We start from the raw sequence: 27,017 nt of genomic DNA, 5'->3' as shown, positions 1-27,017 counted from the left end.
TTTATAATTCCATTTTTAGGTATCAAATAATCATTCAACACTACATCCTCTGTTACTGCATGTGGGATCACAAAATGTGCGGGTGGATGGCGCCTTAGTCCCTCCAAAATCACAGCTTTAAGATATGATAATTTGTTCAGATCCTCCTCTTTCAATTCCTTCTCCTTTCTTTCACCGATCACATCTCTAATTTCCTCCACAAGCCTCTCTTGTATATGTGGATCTTCACCAGATTTGCCATAATCCAATGCAATGTCGTCGCCATTGTATCTATCCCGGCACTTAGAAACTCAGAACTTATGGCTACGATTTCAGATTCTTCAAGCTCACGTTTCTCCACAGGCCACTCCAATTCCAGCAAAGTATCAACGTAAGGCACAGCAAGTTCCTCTGAGCTTTTCACTCTGTTCATTCTCTCTTCTTTGGCTTTCTTCCTCGCTCTGATCAGTGGGATGAAAAGATTTTCCCGTTCCTTCTTAGTCTGCAACATTTCCTGCCACCTCTTGAAAAACAGTATGCTGGTTAGTCTTGGCCAGAAATCCAGCACCCTGAATCTGTTAAAGCTCATAATTACACGGCGTTGAAACATCGTCGATATCTTTGATTTGTTCCTCATCTAACTTTTCACCGAAGCACATGAAACCCATCAAGCAGAACATAGTGTATTGAAGATGGTCAATCAACTTGATAGAATTGCTTGATCCAGCATCAGACTTGACCGAGCCGTGATAAGAATGTCCAGGACCCATTTACGAGAACCTGAAAAGGATTTAATCCGGGTCGGATGAAGCATCTCGGAGGTGAAGTTGCGGCGGAGGGCGCGCCATGTGGGGCCGTAGAAGGCGGTGTTAATGTCATGCTGAACACAACTGAAAAACTTAGTAGCGATAACTGGCTCAGGGCGGTCGGAGAAAATGGCGCCGTTTTGAACAAGGGCTTGGTGGGCGAGAGAATGATCAGCGATATATATAAGTGGACGAGACTTAACAGGAAAAGTGAAGATGGGACCGTATCTGGCACGAAGATCTCGGAGTAAAGATTCAATTTCTAAGATTGGTCTGCGAAGAAAAAGAAGATTGGTGATGGGAATACGAGGAGGGCCAGGTGGTAGCAGAAGAGTGGGGGGCGAGAGGAAGAAAGAAGATTGAAGAAAGCTTGAATGGTCAGGCAGAGACAGAGAGAGACGAGGAGGACGAACCAGACTTCCATGGTTAGGAATGAAGAAGGTGATGGACGAGTAATGAAGTGGGAAAACCTCAGTGAAAACCTCAGTGAGATGCCGGAAATTTAAAGGGAGGAACATAATTAGTGACGTTATCTAGAGAGGTTGGAGCACAGAACAAGTTAGTCCAACTTGAATCTTTATGTGACCTCCAAGCTATCGATTAAATAAATTACTGTGTTTCTTCAAGAATTTTCTCTCAGGGGGTGTTTGACTAAAACTAAACTATGATTTAGAGAATAGTTTCTGAAAAATAGATTTTTAGAAGAATAAATTTTGTAAAGAAATAATTCTGATAAAGTGAGAGTGTTCAGATAGCTGTTATCAGAAGTACTTTTTATATGTGTTAATTACTAAAAAGCACAAATTAATATGATAATTACATAAAAGATAGATTTATAATAGATTTTAATTTGAAGGAATAAAATTGTTAATAATTTTTTACCAACATAATTAATGACATATAAGATAATGTAATTAATAATTAATTAATATTTTTATATATATTTATAAAATAAAGATTAAATATATTTATAAAAAATAATTGAGGGGTATTAAAGTCATATTATCGTTGAAATCTACTCTGACAGACATAATCATACTCTCCAATTTGAGTCAAAAGCAGAATGAATTCATTTTTTTGAAACCATCCAAAATCATGGTTTTTGAATCCAAAACCATGATTTTGCCCCAAACCATGGTTTATCAATTTTACCTCCTGTTTGACAACTTTTTTCTCAAAAACCATGGTTTGAAATGTTACCCAAACTTAGGGGAAATCACAGGCAAGGACCTCACTAGCACCATATTCGCATGGGAGAGTTCTAATTTGAGAGAGTTTTAGTTTTATTATTTGAGCTTTACGACTAAATTTCTGTATATGATTTACATTTCCAACTAAACACCAAGCTTCTATAGTGTCAGCCAGCATACTAATTTTTGTTTCCCCCAACTCAGGATCTTGGGTGCAAATATGTTTTCACCATGGTTCCTGAATGTGATTTTCCTTTCACAACTAGTATGTCTACCTTATGTGCTTAGCCCTGTTTATAATTAATACTCATCTGTTCTTTAATACGAGACCTATTTAATTAATCTGATTAGATTAAAAAAGTCAGGTAAGTTAGTTAATTATAAGAAATAAAATATGTTTTTCCTAAAACATCATAATCATCTTCTTTAATATCTTACTACTCCCTCTTACTTGATTATTGTTAAAGGAGTATCAATAGGAGTAATTTAGAAAAAAAAAATGATACATATGAGAAATATGTCTTATATTTAGAACCAAAATCAACTCAACAATTAAGTCATATATTAAGGACCGGAGGAGTATTTGCAAAACGTCTCAACTTTTCTTGATTAATTTTGTGTTTTTCTCTCATTATTCACTTATTATAATACTCAATATGTTTAGGCTAAATGATATATTGGATATTTTAACTTTGTATAATATTTTAATTTGGTCCTTTTATTTTTAAAAGTATATTTTTGTTAATTTACCTCTAAAATCACTAGGTCTAAATAATGCTTTTTTGTAACAATTATAACTGTTTTGAGAATATGTTGGTATTTAAGAATATTTTATTAAATATAAGATCTCAATACCATCATTTTTGTTAATAATTTTAGGGTTAGAGAATTAAAAGTATACTTTCTAAAATTAAAAAAAACTAAATTAAAATATTGTACAAATTAAACCTTGCATATTTTAACGATATATTTATTATATCATTTTTTGAAGTATTATTCAATTTATTTTTATAATTTCCTTATACTTTATCTCTCCTAAATTTAAGAAAAACTTAAAATTTTTGTATATTTTTCTTCTTTAACTAATTTGAACTTACTTTTTGATCGATTCACGTCTTAAATCTCTCCCTTAAAAAGAGACAGAGCGGGTGTCAATTTTTTCTTCAACTTTTTTAAGGTGGCGCATTAAATAGTAAAGCATCTAGAGGAATATGTATTATCAGTTTACCACTTCATTCAATTTCAGCAAACAATAATATAATTATAAACCGAGTCACAGCAAGTTAGAAAAGTTCTAGAAGATCATCACACAATTGATAAAATATAAATAAATTAAAATAAAGTTATAGAAATAAAACTACAACACAAAGTTTGGGGGTCAAGCATTAGGAAAATAGGACCACGGAAGGAGTTTAATAGTTGAAGAGGACTAATATACTTTCTAAAATCTTTTGTAGGAACTTAGAATGAAATTCAAAATAAATTTGCATGAAAAAAATGACCAAAATATCATTGTTTATTAAAAAAAATCTATAACAAGGCCAAAATTTTTTTTTTAAAAAATGTATCCTCAACTAGTTTTGCTGGTGGCCAGACCATTGGCGTCGGCCGCCAAAGCCCTGTAACTGGTTGCTCAATGTGGTTGTGGGATTTGAACGCGCACTAAAAGAATATTAAACTACTAGCACTAAGTCACCAATGTTTCTTTAATCATACAATACAAAATTTTATATGTTAAAAATTTAATTTTAATTTTCAAATCGCTTACTTTTCAAATGCTTAAATCATCAACTTATTATTTCATTAATGTTTGTCTGTTAAATTATTAAGGAAAACTTTATCCAAAAGGTTCTAGATTATAAACTTGTCAATTAAGGTCAAATTTACTACCTCCGCTCCGGAGGTAGCACTTTTCAATTTATTAAAAGAAACTTATCAATTAAGTTCAATTTTTTAATATAATACAATTAAATGTATTTATGCGAATAAATATGTTAATGTTACGCTCAAATCTATCATCCCATTTAAGCGTGGTAGGTGGTGTTGTTGTTGAGACAACTACTTGTTAACAAATCTCTTAATTAATATTATAGAGAGTATTTGTCACAAACTTAAGTAAACTTGTTTTTTTTTAATTAAAATTTACTTGTTAAGTTATTAATCTACATTACATGTATGCATATAATTTTATAATAGAGTTCAATGCATCACAATTCAAAACTACACCAATAAATTATTGGTTGATATGGTAACTGTCTCACCCCATCAAGAAGAAAATACAAGTTCGAATCTTATGAAACGCACTTATTGAAAAACTTTAACTGTAACACTCCTTGTTCGATAAAAATTATTTTCAAATTCACAGTGATGAGACTTTAAGTTTATAGTTAAAAAAAAAGTTCAAAGTTACAGAAATTTACATTTGAAAATCCCGTCTCTTCAATGAAGAAAAACGCAAAATCGCGGGAAGAATGAAGGGGAAAGTTGCAGCTGAAAATGAGCAGAGAAGAAGAAATAAACCTAACATTTTTTTTGATAACATTATGTTACTCCTCCCTTTTTTTTTGGATGAAAATTAATCCTCCTTTTTAGTGTCGGCAAAATCCCCTAGACCTAATATTTAATATAAAAAAAAATTTTAACATCATAAAATAAAAAAATTCCTCAAATCCTCTAAACCTAATATTTTAATATTAAAAAAATAAAATTCTCCTTACTTTTAAACATCCTAATTCCTATTTACATAAATTTATCAATAATAATAATAATAGAATTTTATGACAACAATGGATTTCAAGTCCAATCAATTGCCGTCATTGATCATTAGTAATTTGTTTTAAAAATTTGCACAAAATAAGATAATATTCAATGCATATTAAAAGGATAATTTATCAATTAAATCCCATAAAGTATAAAATGGCTTATAAAATAAAATGAAGCTAATTAATCTCAATTAGCCCCAATTCATTAATTAAAAAACCAAGCAAAAAGGAAATGAAAACATATAAAAATATGATTTACTAAATATTATCAAAATATTTATAAAAAATTTGTATCATTTAAAAGTCAGAAGAGTACATTTAAACACTGTCCAAGTTTGCATGAAAGATAAGGATCATGGTCTACTCAGTTTATATTAATATGGTCATGTGCTGCCATCAAAAATTGGCAAGATTTTGGTACAGGCAAAGGAGCTCGAAACAACCATCTTAATTCTCAGAAATTTTCTGAATTCGTAAATTTATTAAGATGAGAAAGTGACACTAACAGGTTCTTAATATGCAAAGTATATGTAACTATAAACTTAATTGTACGGTAATATTTACAAAACCTCATGCTATGTATATATATACAAACTTTCCCAGAAGTGGGGTCAACTTTCTTGCGAAACTTTGAAATTCCTCGTCCAGGTTCAAGTTCTTGGAGATATGTGAACTTGTAATGGATTCTTCATCATCACAGTGAACACCTGTTTCTCAGATAAGTCAACATCACCATTTGAAACCTTCCACTCAAAATTCCAAACCAGATTGGCCACAAAGTACTCCAAATGAAACATTGCCAAATTATAGCCCGGACAGATTCTTCTCCCTGCTCCAAAGGGTATCATCTTTATCTCTTTGCTTCCCGTAATATCAAACACTTCATCTCCATCCTTCTCCATGCTCAAGAATCTCTCTGGCTTAAATTCCATTGGATTCTCCCACACCGTTGGGTCCCATCCCATCTCTGCAACTAAGAAATTTATAGTTCCATTTTTGGGTATCAAGAAACCATTCAATACCACATCCTCTTTCACTGCATGTGGCAGAACAAAATGTGCGGGTGGGTGACGCCTTAGTCCCTCCAAAATCACAGCTTTAAGATAAGGTAATTTGTTCAGATCCTCCTCTTTTACTTCCTTCTCCTTTCTATCTCCCATCACACCTCTAATTTCCTCCACAAGCCTCTCTTGTATATGTGGGTATTTCACTAAATTTGCCATAATCCATTGCAGCGCCGTAGCTGTTGTATCTGTACCTGCATTTATGAACTCTGAACTTACAGAAACAATTTCAGATTCTTCCAGGTTACGCTTCTCCTCTGGCCACTCCAAATCCAGCAAAGTATCCACGTAAGGCACAATAATTCGATCTGAGTTATCACTGTCCTCTGCAGCTCTGGTTAATCTCTCTTCCTTGGCTTTCTTCCTCGCTCTGATCAGTGGAATCAGAACACTTTCCTGTTCTTTCCGAGTCTGGAACAATTCCTGCCACCGCTTGCGGAACAATATGCGAGTGATTCTTGGCCAGAAATTCAGCACCCTGAATCTGTTGAAGCTCAAAAGCACAAGTCGTTGAACATGCTCGATATCGTTAATTTGCTTCTCGTTTAACTTTTCACCGAAGCACATGAACACCAGCAAACAGAACATAGCGTATTGAAGATGGTCAATCACCTTAATAGAATTGCTCGATTCAGAATCAGATTTGAGTCGATTAATAAGCACTTCCAAAACCCATTTACGCGAACCTGAAAAGGATTTAATCCGGGTCGGGTGAAGCATCTCGGAGGTGAGGTTGCGGCGGAGGACGCGCCATGTGGGGCCGTAGAAGGCGGAGCTAATGTCATGTTGCTCGCAGTTAAAAACCTCACTGATGGGAAGAGCCTTGGGACGGTCAGAGAAAACAGCACCGTTTTGAACGAGGGCTTGGTGGGCGATAGATCGATCAGCTACAAATATAAGCGGACGAGACCTAACAGGAAGAGCGAAGATGGGACCGTATTTGGCACGAAGATTTCGGAGTAACGCTTCGACTTCTAAGAACGATCTGCGCAGAAAAAGAATATTGCTAATGATGGGAATACCAGGAGGACCAGGTGGTAGAGGGGTGGGGCGAGAGGGAGAAAGAAGATTGAAGAAGGCTCGGATGGCAAAGCAGAAACAGACAGAGACGAGGACGATGAACCAGACCTCCATGATTATGGTTAAGAATCAAAGAGGAAGAAGATAAAGTAGTAATGAGTAAGAATGAGAACAGTTATGCGAAAAATCATTGGAAATTTAAAGGGATGATCGGGCTAAAGAATTACAGAGAGACGATAATTGATCCGGAGGGATTGGATTGGACACGGCACATGATAGTTTGACTTTGGCCCTTTCCTGTTTCGTGGTGTCCAAGATGCCGATTATTATATGACTGATGTTTTGTTTTGTAGTTCACTGATTTTCTCTCACGTGACTCAATAAAGATTGGAACTTTACGAAAAGTCAAAAACTTTTTGGTGAGGCACTCGGAGAAAAAGGAAAATTATTTATACTCTTTGGACATTTCCGAAGGTGGAGCTTAATGTTTGGAAATTCTTAAAAATACTTCTAAGAAACACTTTTAGGGTCTGTTTGGTTTGAGGGGAGGGAGGGGAGGGAGGGAGAGGGGAGGTTTTATCCTCACCTTGTTTGGTTTGATTAAAAAGGAGGGGAAGGGAGGGTATTTAATGATCCCTTGTTTGGTTCAAGGAGGGGAGGGGAGGGATAGTAATAATCAATTTACCATTTTACCCTTACATATTAGTTTATGTTTTTTATTGATATATTATATAAATTAATTTACATCTTAATTTAAATTATATAATTTAATAAAAATTCAGTCTTATCATGTTAATATGTGTATTAAAAAATTGGTATAGTAATTTTTTATTCTAATTAATATAATAATATATTTAAAATAATCAAATTAACAAATTTTATATGCTCTAAGAAAAATGAAATTTTATTTTCTTTAAGCTATCTTTTTTTCAGCTTTAAAATATATTTAATAAATAATATATTTATAAAAAAACAATTAATTTTATATATTATAATTTTTTATTTAAATAATTTTATAATATATTTTTAATTATAATAATGTATATATTTTTTATTTTTTTACTTAGGATATATATTTTTTATTTGAAATAAATATTATAATAATATATTTTATGGGTAGAAGTGGAATATTAAAAAAACCATAAGGGCATAATGGTCCAAAATTTTGGCTCCCCTCCAAAAACCCCAATTTGGAGGGGAGCCAAAATGGGGGAGGGGAGGGGAGGAGAGGGGACATTTTAGCTCCCCTCCCTTCCAAAAATTTTAACCAAATGAGAGGAGGGGCTCATTTTCCCTCCCCTCCCCTCCAACCAAACACACCCTTAAGTAACACTTTTTTATAAAACGAAGTAAATTTTTCTATATATTTATTTTGTAAATTACAAAAGCATTTTTAAAACTATAATTTGGTTTATATCCAAACACTCTCTAAATAAAGGATGTTACCTGTAAAAAATGAAGTCTGAATAAAGGATGCCAAAAGCCTAAAACTGAAATATTTGTACATGAACCAAGTTCCTAGTTGGGGGAACAAATATTCAGCTGGAATGAAAGTAGAATGAACTCTTTTGGAAAATGGATTTGGTACATCCTTTTTTAGAGCAATGCATCACTTGCAATATCTTTTTCCAATTTATCTGTAAATAGATGTGGAAGGTAGAAAATGATGTGTATATATAATGTGTTAATTAATAATAAATTAACATTTAAACATGACTGAATTAATTTGCTAAAAATGAGTGATGGTGAGATATTTTAAGTGGAATTATTGTTATATCTTTAAAATGCCCATGTAAAATAGTATCTGTTACTATTAGCCAAAGAAAGGAAACAATTTGGTCTCTATAAGAAGTAAGACTTTAGAATTTACAAGTTACTTTCTAAAATTTCAGAATTCTTCCTTTGTAATTTTTATCTCAAAAACAAAATGTAAAATTTTTCCTTTTTCCCATTCTGTTCTGTGATGATTTATACGTTCCATTTTAGAATTAATAAATCAAAATCTAAAATTTACGATTAAACATCTATTTCTTTCTTAGATATCAGGAAACTAAAAGAACATTTTTAACATTTTTGTCATTTCTTATATTTCAGATATGATAGCCATGTTAATTGGATGTAATTTATCAAATTTGTAATCTATACATTTCATATGTATAGTACCAAAATCCTTATCTTAGAGTAATGAAAGTCACATACTATGTACTGCTAAAAATTGGTGTGAGGTTTTGACCAAGGCTAGCAATATAATCTTAATCGTTTCTTCTGATAAAAACATCATTGCTCTGTTTGCTCTGTCTATAATGGAATGCAACATAATATGAGATAACATCAAACTGTGCCCATTCATTCATTAAAAAGAAACTAATAAACTGTGCATATGTCGCATTCATGGATGAATATATCTCATCCCTTGATCTACAGGAAGAAATTGCTACAAAATTTCATATTCACACAAACTCCACAAGCTACTTGCTTTATGAAGTTCACGTAAAAGCCACAAACTTGGGAACAATATCCATATAAGTCACCTACATGGACCATTAATTCAGTGTCAGTATAAAGGATGAATCTGATGTGTTCCTCTTACATGTCTAGATCTAAAACCTCGGCCACAAACGAACTTGTAATGGATGTTTCATTACTGTTGTGAATTCTTCTTTCTCTGACAAATCAACATCGTCACAAGCTTTCCATTCAAAATTCCATACAAGATTGGCCACATAGTATTCCAAATGAAGCAGTGCCAATAGGTAACCTGGACACATTCTTCTTCCTACACCAAAAGGCATCATCTTTATCTCTTTGCTTCCTGTGATATCAAATGTTTCCCCCTCATTTTTCTCAGTGCTCAGGAATCTCTCAGGCCTGAACTCCATTGGATTCTCCCACACCTTTGGGTCCCACCCCATCTCTGCCACCATAAAATTTAAAGATCCATTCTTGGGCACCAAGTAATTGTTGAAGACCAGGTCCTTTGACACTGCATGTGGCAACACAAAATGTGAAGGTGGGTGGCGTCTTAGTCCCTCCAAGATCACTGCTTTAAGATACGGCATTTTGCTCAGATCTTCTTCTTTCACTTCCTCGTGCTCTCTCTCACCCAATACATCTCTTATTTCATCCACAAGCTTTTGTTGAATATGAGGGTACTTCACTAAACATGCCAAAGTCCATTGTAGTGCGGTAGATGTTGCATCTGTTCCTGCATTTAGAAACTCTGAACATATGGAAACCATTTCACCTTCACTTAGCTTTCTTTTCTCCCCATGCCATTCCAAATCCAACAAAGTATCCACATATGACACTATATTTTCATCTGTCTCATTATTATCATCATTGTCGTTATCATCATCGTCATCAGCTTGTTCTTGGTTTAATCTCTCTTCCTTCAGTTTCTTCCTTGCTCTTATCAGTGGAATCAAAACATCTTTTTGCTCCTGCTTAATCTGCAAGAACTTCTTCCACTTGTTGCGGAGCAACACTCGAGTAATTGCTGGCCAGAAATTTAACATTTTGAATCTCTTAAGACTCAAAAGTATACTCCTTTGAACGCGTTCTATGTCTTTGATTTGCTTGTCGTCTAATTTGTCACCGAAGCATAAGAACACGAGCAAGCAGAACATAGCATATTGGATATGGTCTTTCACTCTAACGGGATTGCTGGGTTTTGAATCAGCTTTAAGCCGAGTCACAAGCAAATCTAAAACCCATTTACGTATGCTCGAGAACGATCTGATTCTAGCCGGGTGAAGCATCTCGGAGGCGAGGTTGCGACGGAGGAGGCGCCATATGGGGCCGTAGGAGGCAGAGATAATGTTGTGTTGGTCGCTGTTGAGGATCTGCTCGGTGGCGAGGGCCTTGGGACGATCGGAGAAGACGAGGCCGTTTTGAATGAGGGCTTGGTGGGCCATAGACCGATCGGCGATGAATATAGCAGGACGAGAGCCGATCGGGAGAGTGACGATGGGTCCATATTTGGCATGAAGCTTTCGAAGAATGGGTTCGAGTTCGCTGAGTGATCTGCTCAGCCATATGAGATTGCCGATGATGGGGACCCGGAAAGGACCAGGAGGGAGAAGAGAGGAAGAAGATGAAGAAGGAGGAGGAGGAGAGACAAGATTCAAGAGACCTCTAATGGAAAAACAGAGACAGATTGTGGCAAAGACGATCAACCACAACCCCATGATTATGGTTGGGAGAGCATGAACCAGTAAAAAGCTTTGGCTTTAGCCCTTAATCGGAGAAATCTTAGACCAAGCTTTGTACCACGTTTGTGCGAAGATAAATATAGCAAAGTCTCATATGTGGTCGTGGCTTACAGTGCCAACACACTTCAACGAAGACAATTTCTTGTGCTGCTTAGTTAACAAAATGCAAAAATGGACCCATAATTACATTAAAGTGATAATGAAAATTTTATATCACATAGGAGAGGAAGGTGATGTTGAACTAGTATATATATGTATAATCTCTCATACACATATTATATATGTGGGATTGTATATCCTCTGTTTTTTCCTACACAGATAATAAGCCATAGCTGAAATAAGGCTTCAAACGACACCGCTAAAAGTAAGCACAGACAGATTTGCTACTACTTCCGGTTTTAATTATAAGACAAATTACAAGTTCTTATAATTTGGACCGGAGGTAGTGTTCAATATGGAAACTGAATCTGAAGTAACCAAAAAGCCACTATCTTGGGCCTAGTCTTATAGTACATGTGCCACAAAATGATGTCTCTACGTGAATAAAAGCACGGAGATCATGTTCCCAGACTTCATCACCTGCATAACACACAAAGCCATATAATCACCTCTATAACACAGAAAGCCATAACTTGATTGATCTCAAGCCCTAGGAGATACAGAGACTTGTAATGGATTTTCCATCACTACAGTGAATTCTTCTTTCTCTGTCAGATCAACTTCGGCTCCATTTGAAGTTCTCCATTCAAAAGTCCAGATCAAATTGGCCACAAAATATTCCAAAAGCAGCATAGCTAGATTATAGCCAGGACACATTCTTCTTCCTACCCCAAATGGCATCATCTTTATCTCTTTCTTCCCCGTGATATCGAATGCTTCTCCATTTTTCTCACTGTTCAAGAATCTCTCCGGCTTGAACTCCATAGGACTCTCCCACACATTAGGGTCCCAACCCATCTCTGCCACCATGAAGTTGACAGTCCCATTTTTAGGCACCAAATAATTGTTGAACACTACATCTTCTGATACTGCATGAGGCAACACAAAATGTGCAGGAGGGTGACGCCTTAAGCCTTCCAAGACCACAGCTTTCAGATATGGCAATTTACTCAAGTCTTCCTCTTTCACTTCCTTTTCCTCTCTATCTCTCATCACCTCTCTGATTTCTTCCACAACCCTCTGTTGAACATGTGAGTATTTCACCAGATTCGCCATAATCCATTGCAGTGCTGTGGATGTTGTATCCGTTCCTGCATTTATAAACTCAGAACACAAAGACACTATCTCACCTTCATCAAGCTTGCGCTTCTCCTCAGGCCACTGTAAATCCAACAAGGTATCCACATATGGCACTATAACTTCAGCATCTGGTTTATTAGTGTTTTCCTCCTTGGCTTTCTTTCTCGCTCTGATCAGTGGAACCAGAACATCTTCCTGTTCCTTCCGAATTTGCAGCAATTCTTCCCAACGCTTATGCAACAATATCTTGGTGAGTCTCGGCCAGAAGTTAAGCACGGAGAATCTGTCAAAATTCAGAAGATAACGCCTCTGAACATACTCTATATCGTTAATCTGCTTATCGTCTAGCTTCTCACCGAAACACATGAAGACTAGTAAGCAGAACATAGCATATTGAAGATGATCAATGACCTTGATGGACTTTCCTGATTCTGAATCAGACCTGAGGCGGTTGAGAAGCGCGTGCAAGACCCACTTCCTGGTGCCCGAGAAGGATTGGATCCGAGAGGCGTGGAGCATCTCGGAGGCAAGATTCCGGCGGAGGAGGCGCCATGTGGGGCCGTAGAAGGCAGAGGTAACGCTGCGTTGATTACTGTTGGTGACCTTGCTGGTGGCGAGAGACTTGGGGCGGTCGGAGAAGACGGCGCCGTTTTGGATCAAGGCTTTGTGGGCGAGGGATCTATCAGAGATAAACACAGAAGGACGAGAGCCTATAGGGAGAGTGACGATGGGACCATGCTTGGCGTGAAGGCTTCGGAGAATGGGTTGGAGCTCGGTGAATGATCGGCGAAGCCAGACAACAGAGCCGATGATGGGAACACGAAGGGGACCAGGTGGGAGAGGAGGATGGCGGGAAGTCTTGGAATGTAAGGAAAAGAGAAGTGTGATCAAGAGGCAGAGAGAAACAGAGAGGAGGACGATGAAGATGAACCAGACCTCCATGATTGATTACCGGGAAGCTCCACCAAGAGTTGATATCTTTGAAGACATTTGTCTGGTGGTTAGACCTTTTATATCAGTCCGTTGACGTTGAGTGCATAATTTCTCTGCGTCCCGGTCATTTTGGCCAGCGTTTCTCATTCTATTAGTCATTTTTTATTACTGGAATTTTGCACAAGCACTTTGATTTTACGTAAAATTTTAATTTAGTCTCATCACTTTTTCAATCTTTTAAACTTAAAACCGTTAATTAAAAAATAATGATACTAAAATTTTAAATATTAATAAAATATTAAGTTTAATTTAAAAAAAATGCGTTCAAATTGTCATTTAGCACTGATAATTTTAGCATCAAATGACTAAAAACATACTTTTTAAAATTAAAAAATAAAAATAAAATATTATATATAATTAAAAAATCAAATGTATACTTGAATTCACTTATTATTTTTTATGAGTTAGATAATTAATTAATGAAGAATTTGATGTAAATATTTTCCTTTTAAACTATATGAGTCAATTCTTTGAAATACTCTCATAACGATTTATATTGAAAATAATTTTATTGGAAAAATTCATTTTATACTCATAATTAATAGACCAATATTTTTTTAAAAAATATGAAATTTTATATTTATAATCAAAATAAATAATCTTATTAGCACTTATATTTAAAATTAGAGGAAGTATAAGATTTAAAAAAAAGAAATTACATTTATTAAATTGTTGTATAGTGGGAGAGTGGAAGTATTAAAATTAGTGAGAGAAAGCGTCAGAAGTTTGAGTTTTCTTCCAAGTCGGGGCAGTGGGATGGGAAATGAATGAGTATGACTCTTGTTTTGTCTCTTTCCTTGGGAAAGGGGCAACCGGGGCTGCGCAATGGCATGGTCGTAAACGTAATTATCAATTGTTTCATCATTCCATTAAAATTATAATAACAAGTAAATTCATTAATTTTTTAATAAATCATATACCTATTTAATTTTTATTAAAATAAATATAACAGTTTGTTATAATTGTTTTTGTGCATTACATGTAACAAATAATGAGCATGTAAACAGGATTTTAATACATTAATGTGGCGTGTATAAGATTTCATGAAAAATACAAATGGATATGGAATATAAATATAAAATTTGAAGAAATTAATTAACTACTCGTATAATTTAAATATATCTGCTTCATTCCACGTGGATGAGTCGGGTCAAAGACTCAAAGTTCAGTTTTATCTAGAACTCTATCAGGGCCCCATTCAGCTTCATCAATTGATAAAGAATGAATAAAATGACATTAAGAAATAGGGAGAATTATTATAATATAGCAGCCTATGATAATAAATTTTAAAATAATAAATCATAACTACTCGCTTGTCATTAGAGTTTATTGATAATTTTTTCCACACCTCGTTACAATTCTCCTTAACATGTATTTTGGTCAATAATCACAAGGGAAAAGGTAAAATCAGACCAATAATGTTTCTAGAACATTTGAAAGCAAGAAAAATCACGCAAATAATTTTTTTTGGAAATTAGTAGTGTAAAATATAATAAGAGTACTGGCAAAAGAGAAAAAAAAAAAAAAGATACTACCTCTAATTTTAATTATAAAACCCCATTTATAACTTACAAATAAGGTTTTATAATTAAGATTGGAGGTAATATAATAAGAGTAACACTAACATGGAGGCCTGACCCGGTGGAAGCTTCAACTGAAATAAAATAAATATCCCTGAAATACCACCATTTCCTTGCATTTCTCCCTCCTGACTCCTCCAAGTCAACTTTCTTGTTATCCACAAATTCAATTAAATTATGAGTAAAACCAAAAAAAAGAAAAAAGAAATCTGGATGGATTTTTTTAACTCTTTATTGTATATTCTATTAATGACTTGTACGAATGAAAAACGTTTAAATTCATGAGGAGGAAAATGAAAATGATTCTGCCTTGTTGCGGTCAGTGGAAGTTAGAGCTTTAATTTGTAAAAAGCATTATCTGTATTCTGTGTATGTGTTCTTTTACAATACAACAGTCTTGTCCATGCCTCCAAGGTTCAATCTCTTAATTATATGTTCGATCTTATTGCTATGTCTCAGAATTTGATCTCACTCAATGGAGGCCTCTATATTGTGCGACTTCTATTTATGGTGCCCTCCCTCCCTCAGAGTTTGGATACAACATAATGGAAGACCGTTCGTTGTCTCGCTACTTTACTTGGCGAACTGTTTTAGGGATGGCTCCAAGCATCTTTTGTTGATAATGCTATTTTAGTTTATGATTTACAAAATAAATATGTCAGAAGGGTTTTAACATGGTACTCCCTCCGTCCCTTATTATAAGATCTTTTTAACTGAATTATCCAGTTTAAGAAAATAGTTAAAATTAATTAAAAACAATTAATATGTAATAAATGTATTTTTTTTAAATATATCCCTATATATAAATGGGTAAATGTGAGAGAGTAATAATCAAATAAATGAAAAAAGAAAATGTGTGAAATACATTAAATGAGAGGTAAAATAGTTAATGATGTATTAAATACTCAGACAAATTCAAAAAAGATCTTATAAAAAAATAAACCTATTTAAAAAAATTAGACCTTATAATAAAAAACAGAAGGAGTAGTGGTTAAGTGCTGTTGAGCCCAAAATAAACACGACCAGGCTATGGCTGGCATGATAATGGGCCTTGCGTTGGATCTGACAATACATTGTTTGCCGTGTGTTATCGTTCCGGGCTTTCTATCAAGTGACTTCGTATCACTTTGTTAGAAGATCTTTTAGACTATCAAGTGTTGATGGATTTGGTCAGAAATCCACTCATGACTTGTAAGTTTATAGATTAGAGGTATGTACTAGTCTTATTCAGCCTCTGAAATCTATCTTATCTAAACTTTTCTTTTTGTAAAAAAATAGAGGATCCTTTCCTTTGTAGTTATCTACCGAAAAAATTGTCTAGTTATAAAAGAAAAAAGAAAAACATTTAAATTATTTTTTCCGTGAAAAATATCCAAAGATATATATTTTTCTTTGTATTTTTTTTTGGAAGGGGACTCCCTGTTCCTACTTATCATGGCCTTTTAAAAATATTTTATGGTCCTATATTTACAAATCACTTTAAAAAACTACGAAACAATTAATATGTGTGTCAACAATATTCTTGATATTAATAACTATATTTATGGTGCAGAGAGGGATTAAGAGAGAGCTGAATAAAATTAATAAAGAAAATGCAAGGGATGCAATTTCATTTTGGAAGGATTCATCTTACGTGTGTACATTGGCCATACGTCATATCACGCATACATTCATATTTTAATTCTTGCATTCTTAATTGTATACTCCCTCCAATTCAATTATTATTATAAAAAAGACTTTCAACATGTTTCATAATATAACATGTTTTACTCAAAACACTAATTTTTTTGGAAAAATGACAAATACAGACTCCTGAATTACCAAAATTACAAAAAAGTCATCTGAATAAGTCAAATTACCAAGAGGGACCTGATCTCAAATTGCAATTAGCAAATCATACCTAAAAGACTAAAATACCCTTTAGTTATTCAGATTCAATAATGAAGGCATAAACTGGCAAGAGACCTCTTTTTTCCTTCTTCTCTTCGGACTTCCTCTCCCTCTCTTCTTCTTTCTCTTTCTTCCTTAGGTCGAAGCTGTTAGGATTATAGTTTTGATGATAACAAAGTTAGATTAATTGAGTTAAGTATGTTGATCGATCATCTGATCGATCAAACGTTTATCGCTAAGGTTACAGATAATTGTTCAGGTGTAAATCAGTTTTATAGTAGGTATTTTGATCGAAGAACTATCCGATAAATGGTTAATTGATAAAATGATCGATTATCGCTAACATGGAAATCACACAAGGTTACCGTTAATTATCGATCACCTGATCGATAACATCAGATAAACAATCGAGTTACTCATAAAGAGAACCAAATCTGAAGTGCATTTATCGATCACATGATCGATAAATCAGTTATCAATAACGAATTCGATAAAAGGTAACACTCTACTCGTTCTGTATATTAATTTTGTTATCCATCATATTTTCGATCATTTATTTATCGAACACATAATCGAACATTATGCTCTAACTCTCTGGATGCAGGAAGCCATCATAACTGCTGAATCGATAACATTATCGATCAGAAAGTTATCGATCACATGATCGATAATCAATGTTTTTATCTGCTCATATTTAGTTTTTCTGCAACCAAATTATCGATAACATTATCGATAATTTAACTTGTCTGCATAATATCTTTTCACATAACTTGATCGATAAAGAGTCTAAAGATTGCTATCTTCGCATTAACTTATGTTGAACCATTTTTTCGATCACCTAATCGATCATTGACTTTTCGATAATATGATCGATCATCCAATTTCCTGAAACTCATGTTTTCACAAAACGTGATCAATAATCAGTTTCTTTACCTTACAGGATTAAATTTCTTTTCTCACTTTATCGATCACTTGTTCGAATATTCATTGATCGATCACCTGTTCGATCATTTCAGATAGTCTGTGTCTTTCGCTGAATATATTCATACTCATGGTTTATCGATAACCTTATCCATCATCCATTTATCGATAAGTTGTTCGATCATCAATGACTGAAGTTTCATTTCTGTAACATTTGAATTATCGATAATATGTTCGATCAACAAGTGCTCGATCACTTGTTCGATCATGGAACAATTTTCATTTACTATGATAATTCTTAAAATCAATGATCTAACACTTGATCGATAATCATGTTGAACTAATTCAAAAGCTTTCCCTCAGTTTATCGATAACCTGATCGATCAACAAGTAATCGATCACCACTTCGATTAAGCATGTCCAAGATCTCTTTCTGATATTTTTACAGATAAATTATTTCATCTAGAATCATTGTATAATCGATTCATTTTTCTTCTTAGTTCATGACCAAAGCATACATCGCAAATCTTTTACTTGTTCAAAGTTTAAAATATACAGATCACTAAGAAAGACTGCAACGGCTCTTCAACGGGATTACGTAAACTACAACCTACAGTGTCAGAAGCTCAGACTCATTAATGGCGGAACCGTTGAAACCGGCGAAACACGCAAACGGAGTCACAACGGCTAGAAGCTCTTCCATCTAACGGCTACTTAACGATCTCAACTATAAAAGGCGCGAAGAAGCATTAATGAAGGGATTGAATAGCGGAACTACCACCTGTGATTATTAAGCCTAGCATTCAATACTCTGTTTTCCTCAATACTACTGAGCGTCAGTGTTCATCATTAAATTCACTCTGTAAGAGAGTCGATAACTACTCTTCATTAATTACTATTGAGTGATACTCAAGAGTGTGGACTCTTGAGAGGGCCTGTATCCTTACGGGAGTAAGGGGGAGTGATTGAGCGATTCAATTACTGTACCGAGGCACCAAGAGCCCTGTCGATCTTGGAAGATAGTGAAATACTCAGAAGTGTTCTGAGGACTGGACGTAGGTCAAGTGGTTAAGACCGAACCAGTATAAATCTTGTGTCTTCCCTCTGCGGTGAAATCTCTCCTGACTCTGACTCTCTGTTTTCAATACTGTCTCGTTGTAATTTTAAAATTTTTGTAACTCACCCAATTCACCCCCCTCTTGGGTGAGATTGATTCTAACAGAAGCGGCGTTTTCTTTGGGTCTCCTCCATGGCGAATCGTGTAGTGAGGGGCGAAGAGGGCTTTCGCAGCTCCTTGCGTAGGATATCGGAGGGTGAAGATAGGAAGGTGGTCAGTGACAGTGGAATGGAAGATTTGGGACAGTTTTCTACAATTCTGAAATAGGGAGTGATTGCGACCTTTTTGTTGAACAACGGCGGTCAACCTTATGGATCATTTTCTCTGTTAGCAAAGAAGAAGAAGGCTGAGTTCTCTAAGCTGTTGATGGAAGCTACAGGGTTCGTTGGTTTGAATATTTTACAGATTTTGAAGATGGTGTGGTTGAATACTGTCTTCTTTTTGTTTACTTGTATTTGGGAATCGATAATCTCCTCATTTGATTTAGAGTTGCCGGTTGCTGTTAAAACACCTCTGGTTTTTTGTTATTTGACTTAATATTGTTGTAATTTTACTTAGTAGTGTTGTAACTACAAATTGGTTAGTTTGATCACAGCAACATAGCATGACAATCTGAAAATGTTGGTGTTTTGTTTATGGGCAGAGCAATGTTAACATTTAGTATTTATAGTTGTAAATGGTATCAATGTAAATCCATGTAATGTTCTGAAATTTATGACAGACCTCCTCACATATTTATTATTTCACTTACCACAGTTGTTATTTGGCTTTCTACTTTTGTCAATTGATTTTCACAACTTGTCATTCGCCTTACTCAACTTGTCATAAATTACAAATCAGAACTTGTCATCTGCTAAAGAAATATGAAAATTCTGTCATTTGAAAAGAGAAAATTAAATTTTTATAAATTTCTTATTAGAAGTTGTCATTCGCCTTACTAAACTTGTCATTCATCTTACTCAACTTGTCATTCGCCAAAGAAATCTAGAAATAAATGTGTTGAAGGGAATGTAACGATCACCATTATTGTGATGATAGAAATGCAGTAACAGAAACATAGAATTTGTTAAATTACATCCACGTTGGTGGATATTTTGAAGCAAGGATGAAGGGGAAGTTGAATATATTAGAGGGAATATAATGATCACCATTGTTGTAATTTCGCTTGCTAGTGTTGTTAATGCAGAATTTTAACTATTATGACAACAATGCAGTGATAGAAACACATGACAATCTGATAATTATGGTCTTTTTATATTGTGTAGAGCAATGTTAACATTTTTTGTTAATCAGTTCTATATTGTAACATTGTAGAGCTATTTAATGTTATCCACTTAATTAGAAACGTGGTGACAGAAATGCAATGACAGAAACACAAAAATTCTATCATTTGCCTTACTAAACTTGTCATCTATTAAAGAAATCTAAAAATTCTATCATTTGAACAAAAAAAATTAAATTCGTATGAAATGCTTATCAGAAGTTGTCATTTGCCTTGCTAAAATTGTTATTTGCCTAACTAAACTTGTCATAAATTGCTTATCAGAACTTGTCATCTGTTAAATAAATCTAGAAATTGTCACTTGAAAACAGAAAATTAAATTCATATGAAATGCTTATCAGAAGTTGTCATTCGTCTTACTAAACTTGTCATTTATTAAGGAATTGTGCAAATTGTCATTTTAATGTAGAATCTTAAATTCCTATGAGTTGCTTATCAGAAGTTGTCATACATCTTACTAAACATCCTTGGTGAATGACAAGTTGAGTAAGATGAATAACAACTTCTGATGAGCAAGTCATAAAAATTTAATTTTCTCTTTTCAAATGACAGAATTTTCATATTTCTTTAGCAAATGACAAGTTTTGATATGTAATTTATGATAAGTTGAGTAAGGCGAATGACAAATTGTGAAAATCAATTAACAAGAGTGGAAACTCAAATAACAACTATGGTAAGTGAAATCATAAGTCAGTGAGGAGGTTTGTCATGAATTTCAGAACATTAAATGGATCTACATTGATACCATTTACAATTATAAATACTAAATGTTAATATTGCTCTACCTATAAACAAAATACAACATTTTCAGATTGTCATGCCATGTTGCTATGATCAAACTAACCAATCTATAGTTACAACACTACTAAGTAAAATTACAACAATAGTAAGTCAAATAACAAAAAACCAGAGGTGTTTTGACAGTAACTAACAACTCTAAATCAAATGAGGAGATTATCGATTCCCACATACAAGAAACAAAAAGAAGACAGTATTCTTGACAGTCGAACAACACTATATCAAAAACATATCTGGAAATGAAAGTTGAAAGTCATCAACTAGCATTAATGATGGGTCACCATCTTTTTTGTAATAAAGATTGGTGGGAATAGCCACAACCTTAATCATATTGATAAATGCATAGGCGGGAGATGAATATCTTTTAGAAGGAGAGGAATAGAAGGAAGAAGAGAGGGAGGGAGATGAAGAGGGAGAGAAGGACAAGACGGAGGAAAAGAGAAGAAGGAAAGAGAAAGAGATGGGGTGATGGAAGAAAGAAAATAAAGGCATTTCTGTCTTTTCAGCCTGATTTCATAATTATAATTTGAGACCGGGTCCTTCTTAGCAATTTGACTTATTCAGGTGATCTTTTTGTAATTTTAGTAATTCAGAGATCTTTATTTGTCATTTTCCCTAATTTTTTTCCGTTTAGCCTCCCTTACTAATTATAAATAGGCAAAATTTTATAAAAAGAACCCTTAAATTATCATATACCAATTCAAGCTAAAAGTGACAGAAAAGGAAGTGTTACTTGATATGGCATTTTACAAATACAATTAAATGACTAAAATGCCCTTATATCAAAAAGTTTATTAACAAATTTTGAACTTACAATGACAAATATTAAATAACAAATGACAAAAAATGTATTTGCAATGACAATTATTTTATTAAATTTCTGCAAATCATCAACCATATTCTTAAAAACTTGTAATACCCGATTCGTTCAAAAATGGGTTGGGTATGATATTATGATATTTGAATATATTCAACTAATAAGATTTGAATAATATTTTGATTAAGATTTGGGTATATTGAATGAAATAAGGAGTATCATGATTAAATGAGATTTTAATTGGAGGTTCAAATAAAGAAATTAATAATTAATTTTGAATTTAGATAATATCTTAATTGAGATTTGAATATATTGAATTAAATGAAAAGCATCATAATTAAATAATATGTCAATTGGGGGCTTAAATAAAAATAAATAAATAAATTTAAATTTTCATATTTTTTCCTAAATTCCACATTTCTAATTCAAATCCAATTTGAATGAATAAAAAAACATATTCCTATAACAAGTAAATCTTGAGATATCTTAAATAATACAATTTATTAGAATTTAAAATCTAATCAAATTTTTTAGCCCATATATCATACAGAGGAGAAATTTCTAATTCCAATTATATTCTGTTTAATACAATTAAGATTAGGAGAAATTATAAAAAAAGACATAGGAATTGCAAAAACACAGATAGGGACCATTGACAACTTTACTTTGGGTTTTGACAACTTCAGGGCATATTATTCTTGTCAAAACCCAAAGTGAAGTTGTCAAGGGTCCCTATCTACATTTTTACAATTCTAAAGTCTTTTTTAACAATTTTCTCTTAAAATTATATATCAAAAAATTCCAATATGGAAATACTAAAAGAAAATCGTACAATGGTACAGTTCACAAACATGACTTCTTTATTCCCTATCACAAAAGGATATTATATTTGAAGACTAATTAACTCTAGCAAGCCATAAATTGCTTTTAAATATAGAACAATTTGTACTCTTAAGTACATTTCGTTACTTTAATGATCTAAAAATCAAAATGCATGGTGTTCATACTTTATATGGTGATTTGCAGAAAACCTACCGGGTCCTAAAATCTTGGGGATAGAGAGACGAGCAATGGAGTTTTCATCATCATAGTGAATTCCTGTTTCTCAGACAAATCAACATCTCCGTCTGGGGATTTCCACTCGAAATTCCAAATCAGATTGGCCACAAAATATTCCATATGAAGTATGGCCAAGTTGTTTCCTGGGCACATCCTCCTTCCCGCTCCAAACGGCATCATCTTTATCTCCTTCGTCCCTGTGAAATCAAACGCCTCCACCTCATTCTTCTCGCTGTTCAGGAATCTCTCTGGCTTGAACTCCATTGGGTCCTCCCACACCTTCGGATCCCAACCCATTTGGGCCACCATGAAATTCACAGTTCCGTTCTTGGGCACCAGGTGATCATTCAGAACCACGTCCTTCGTCACAGAGTGTGGGATCAGAACTCGACCGGGAGGGTGACGCCTCAAGCCCTCCAGGATCACGGCCTTCAGATACGGAAGCTTGCCTAAATAAGCTTCATTCACCATCCTTTCCTTTGAGTCTCCCATCACAGATTTGATTTCGTCGTAGAGGCGCTGTTGGAGCTGCGGGTACTTCACCAAGTTGGCCATGATCCATTCCAGTGATGTGGCTGTGGTGTCTGTTCCAGCAGTCAGAAACTCCGAAATCAAATTGACGATTTCGTCTTCTTCAAGCTTTCGCTTCTCCTCAGGCCACTCTAAATCCAGCAGAGTATCCACGTATACGACTTCGCCTTTATGAACCTCTTTGGCTTTGCTCAGTCTCTCTTCCTTGACTCTCTTTCTCGCTCTGATCAGAGGAACCATCACGTCGGCCTGGTTCTTCCGTAGTTGCATGAACTCATCCCATCGCCTTCGCAGCAGTATCTTGGACATTCTTGGCCAGAAATTCAGCATGACGAATCTGTTGTACCTCGAAAGAATAGTACGCTGAACATGTTCCATCTCGTCGATTTGCTTGTCGGATAGCTTCTCACCGAAACACATGAAAGCTAACAAGCTGAAGATCGCGTGCTGAATATGGTCCCTGAGTTTGATGCGATCGGAGGAATCATGATGAGCCCTAAGGTTTTGAACGAGCATGTCGGCCACCCACCTCCGAGTGCTGCAGAAGGATTTGATCCGGGCCGGGTGGAGGATCTCGGAGGTGAGGTTAAGGCGGAGGGCACGCCAGGTTGGGCCGTAGCGGGAGGAGGTGATGTTGTGTTGGTGAGCGTTGATGATCTTGCCAGTGGCCAGGGCATCGGGACGGTCACTGAAGACTGCGCCGTTTTGAACAAGGGCTTGGTAGGCGAGGGATCCGTCGGCGATGAAAATAGCAGGAAAGAAGCCGACGGGGAAGGTAATGATGGGGCCGTACTTGGCATGAAGACGAAGAACAAGAGGCTCGAGTTTCTTCAAAGATACGGAAAGAAATAGCAGAGTTCCGAGAATTGGAAGAGGACCCGGAGGAAGACGATGAGATTTATTGAACAGTAGTGAGGGAAAGAGAAGAGTGAGAAATGGCTTCAAGAAAAGGCAGAGAAAGAGAGAGACGAGGACGATGACCCATGCCTCCATGATTGTTGTGGATGTTTCAGACCAGATCACGATGAAGCATGCTCTTCCTTCTTTATTTTGTACCTGACTCCATATGGATATCTTCACCGCTTCTAATTACTGAGGACAGAATTTTTTTCCTTGTGCTTATAGGCCTGTTTGGGTGCTCTGAAACCGTGGTTTCAGAAGCACTTTTCCGCAAAACGAGGTAACCTCCTCCACATATTTACTTCGTAATTCGTAAAAGCACTTCTGAAACCATGGTTTGGTTTCTATCCAAACACTCCCTATAAATAATTGGAAATGTAAATAAACTGGTCCTCCTTGGACGCAAAGACTTTTCTCCTCATGCTCATGGTATTTTGAAACCAAAAAAATAATTAATCATTTTAAATAAATTCTAATACTTTTTTTCGGAAGTTGGCATTGTGTTAGTTTTTCAAGAATAGTTTGAATCATTACTAAATAAAATAATTTTTTTAAATTTATGGAATTATAAAAATTAAACCTCTTTTCTTATGAATTATAGTAATTTTTTTGCACGAAATTAAAATTATGAAATAGATTTCAAAAATAAGAATTTTGAAAAAGGGTTCAATCAAATTATGATTCCACGTATCACCAAATATAAACAACAAATAATGTTAGTTATAGTACCATGTCATAAGCTGCATTCATAATTTCATCGAAATTGACAACTAAAGCTACCCTAACATGCTGAGTCATCGGTTGGACCAAGATAAGACGCATACCGAACATTATTAATTACACAATCACTAAATTTTCTAAACATGTAGCTGTACATTTTTAAAACTTTTGTATTACTACTTGTACTTATAATCTTAATTATAAAATTTTATTTATAAATTATAAATGAGATATTATAATTATTACAGGAGTTAATGCTTTGTTTAAGCTCTCCACTACTTGTATGTGCTTTTATAGCTGGACTCGCCTGATTAACTTTCACAATTCTTCTAATAGCATCTTTCACTATCTGATTATTTATTCTCTAATAGTTACCTCGCAGATGGCATCAGTATGAAATTAGGACTTGTGATTTAACTGGACTTCGAAAATATCGACCTACCTTTTGGATGAGAAGTGACAATAAAAGAGACTTCTTACCGGCAGCTATGGGGTACTGATCTCCCCGCCGTCGTAGGCGACGGGGCTGATGATCTGTGTGAAGGTCGCAATGGCGTTGAGCACTTGAGCCATAATTAACATGATCGTGCCAAAATAAAAAGATTATGAGTAAAATTACATTACTAAGAAGATCGAGATGCTGGGCACAACTGAAAAATAAGATCGAAGATAAAATTGCATTTAGCTCCTTCTTTTTGTGAGTCTAGACAAATTGAATGGTGCTTTATAAATAATAATTAAAACTACCTCTAGTTCTTAATATAAGAGGTAGATAATCATTTGATGATATTAAGAAAATTAATTAAATTAATTGTTTTTCACAAATATGTGTTAGTCTCCTAAACTATTATTTTTAATCATGTGTATTGGATTATTAGAATTATCTTTTAGTGGAAACCTCTTGTAATCAATTATATGGATATTTTGAGAAAAGATAGGAGACAAAGTTGATTGAGGTCTTAGATTTAAAACTAAATTCAACCCATAATTAGCTCTTATATTAAGAATAGGAGATAATAATATCTATTTAGTTACATTATATATATATATATATATATATATATATATATAACGTGCGTGTATATAACATAAGACAGAGAAGTTACGAAAATCCTACAATTAAACTAAGGAATTTGGAGTTGGCCGAAAAACCCTAAGGATTTTGGAAATCTTGTAATATCCCTCTCTACTCTCTGGTAGCTGAAATCTAATACTGCCCCTCATTTTTAATATAAGAACTTGTTTAATTTTTATTTTAATTCTAAATATAAGATCTCAGCCCACTTTGTCTTTCACATCTATATATTCATTTTTTTTCAAAATAATTTTTATAATAATAGTAGTTCTAACTAATACACTTAATTAGTAAGGATATTTTAAGAAAAACAATACTTATTTATGACAAATAACTAATTCAACTAATTTTTTTAATAAACTTAAATTAGTGAACTAGCTTTTATATTAAGAGTTTAGGTTGAATTCTGCTAGGAGTAATTACTAATTAGAGACAAGATGTTCAAAGATTGAATGCAATGATAATCACTTGCAACTCGCGTTTCCTTGACATGAGGGAAAACGAAGGCGGTGGAATTTTTTTTTTTTTTTTTTAAAAAAGGCGGTGGAATTGTTTGAAGAATGACACGTCATGCTTTGCCTAATTATTCAGCCTATGCCGCCTCATGTTTAATAAATCTTAGTACTGCCCGGCTCTTAATATAACAACTAACAACTTGTCGAGGGACCAGTTTAATTTTAAATATAAAATATCAATTTTTCTTTTAAATTTATAATTTATTTTGTAAAATATTAATTTTTATTGCACTTGGTAAGGAAATTTCTATTTAAGGATGAACATGATTAAAAATGATACTTTAAAAGACATGATTAAAAATAGTACTTTAAAAAAATTAACTCGTATAGTTGTTACAAATAATTAACCTAACTAATATATTTAATCTATTTAAATTAATTAAGTATTTTTTACATATAGACAGTATTAATTTACTTGAATTATTCTTTCTTCTGCCATTCGATCGCTTTAATGAGACATGCACGATGCATCCTTAAGTGGCACGAAGGAAATCGAGGAGAGAGGAGAAAAAATATTAATAAGTTTAATTTAAAAAATTGAAAAAATG

At 34.2% G+C, this 27,017-nt stretch overlaps 4 protein-coding genes and 1 pseudogene across 4 annotated transcripts; all 5 read right to left on the bottom strand.

The window, feature by feature from the left end:
• Positions 1–5: 5 nt before the first annotated feature.
• LOC114736898 (cytochrome P450 89A2-like) lies at positions 6–1,303 on the bottom strand (annotated as a pseudogene).
• A 3,862-nt stretch (positions 1,304–5,165) lies between these two features.
• Positions 5,166–7,007, bottom strand: LOC114736899 (cytochrome P450 89A2-like). The gene has a single exon (XM_028924783.1). The coding sequence runs from the start codon at positions 6,933–6,935 to the stop codon at positions 5,388–5,390; it is 1,548 nt and encodes a 515-aa protein (XP_028780616.1). The 5' UTR covers positions 6,936–7,007; the 3' UTR covers positions 5,166–5,387.
• A 2,217-nt stretch (positions 7,008–9,224) lies between these two features.
• On the bottom strand, positions 9,225–11,110 carry LOC114736894 (cytochrome P450 89A2-like). The gene has a single exon (XM_028924778.1). It carries the CDS (start codon positions 11,006–11,008, stop codon positions 9,422–9,424), a length of 1,587 nt encoding a protein of 528 aa, XP_028780611.1. The 5' UTR covers positions 11,009–11,110; the 3' UTR covers positions 9,225–9,421.
• A 158-nt stretch (positions 11,111–11,268) lies between these two features.
• On the bottom strand, positions 11,269–24,098 carry LOC114736897 (cytochrome P450 89A2-like). Its single transcript, XM_028924782.1, has 3 exons — positions 24,085–24,098; positions 16,906–16,911; positions 11,269–13,238 (listed from the first exon to the last, which is right to left on the bottom strand). The coding sequence occupies exon 3, from the start codon at positions 13,211–13,213 to the stop codon at positions 11,675–11,677; it is 1,539 nt and encodes a 512-aa protein (XP_028780615.1). The 5' UTR covers positions 13,214–13,238; positions 16,906–16,911; positions 24,085–24,098; the 3' UTR covers positions 11,269–11,674.
• LOC114736896 (cytochrome P450 89A2-like) lies at positions 22,643–24,252 on the bottom strand. Its single transcript, XM_028924781.1, has one exon. The coding sequence runs from the start codon at positions 24,250–24,252 to the stop codon at positions 22,711–22,713; it is 1,542 nt and encodes a 513-aa protein (XP_028780614.1). The 3' UTR covers positions 22,643–22,710.
• Between the last annotated feature and the right edge of the window lie 2,765 nt (positions 24,253–27,017).

Source organism: Neltuma alba, unplaced genomic scaffold (genome assembly GCF_004799145.2).
Source record: "Neltuma alba isolate B1F8T4 unplaced genomic scaffold, ASM479914v2 tig00013382_pilon, whole genome shotgun sequence".
NCBI classification, from domain to species: Eukaryota; Viridiplantae; Streptophyta; class Magnoliopsida; order Fabales; family Fabaceae; genus Neltuma; species Neltuma alba.
The sequence above is the reverse complement of the archived record's forward strand: the minus strand, read 5'-3'. Positions and strand labels throughout refer to the sequence as shown.

Bases quoted from the DNA above. Each gene is read 5' to 3' on its own strand.
- LOC114736897 (XM_028924782.1), bottom strand. From the start codon at position 13,213: ATGGAGGTCTGGTTCATCTTCATCGTCCTCCTCTCTGTTTCTCTCTGC.
- LOC114736899 (XM_028924783.1), bottom strand. From the start codon at position 6,935: ATGGAGGTCTGGTTCATCGTCCTCGTCTCTGTCTGTTTCTGCTTTGCC.
- LOC114736896 (XM_028924781.1), bottom strand. From the start codon at position 24,252: ATGGAGGCATGGGTCATCGTCCTCGTCTCTCTCTTTCTCTGCCTTTTC.
- LOC114736894 (XM_028924778.1), bottom strand. From the start codon at position 11,008: ATGGGGTTGTGGTTGATCGTCTTTGCCACAATCTGTCTCTGTTTTTCC.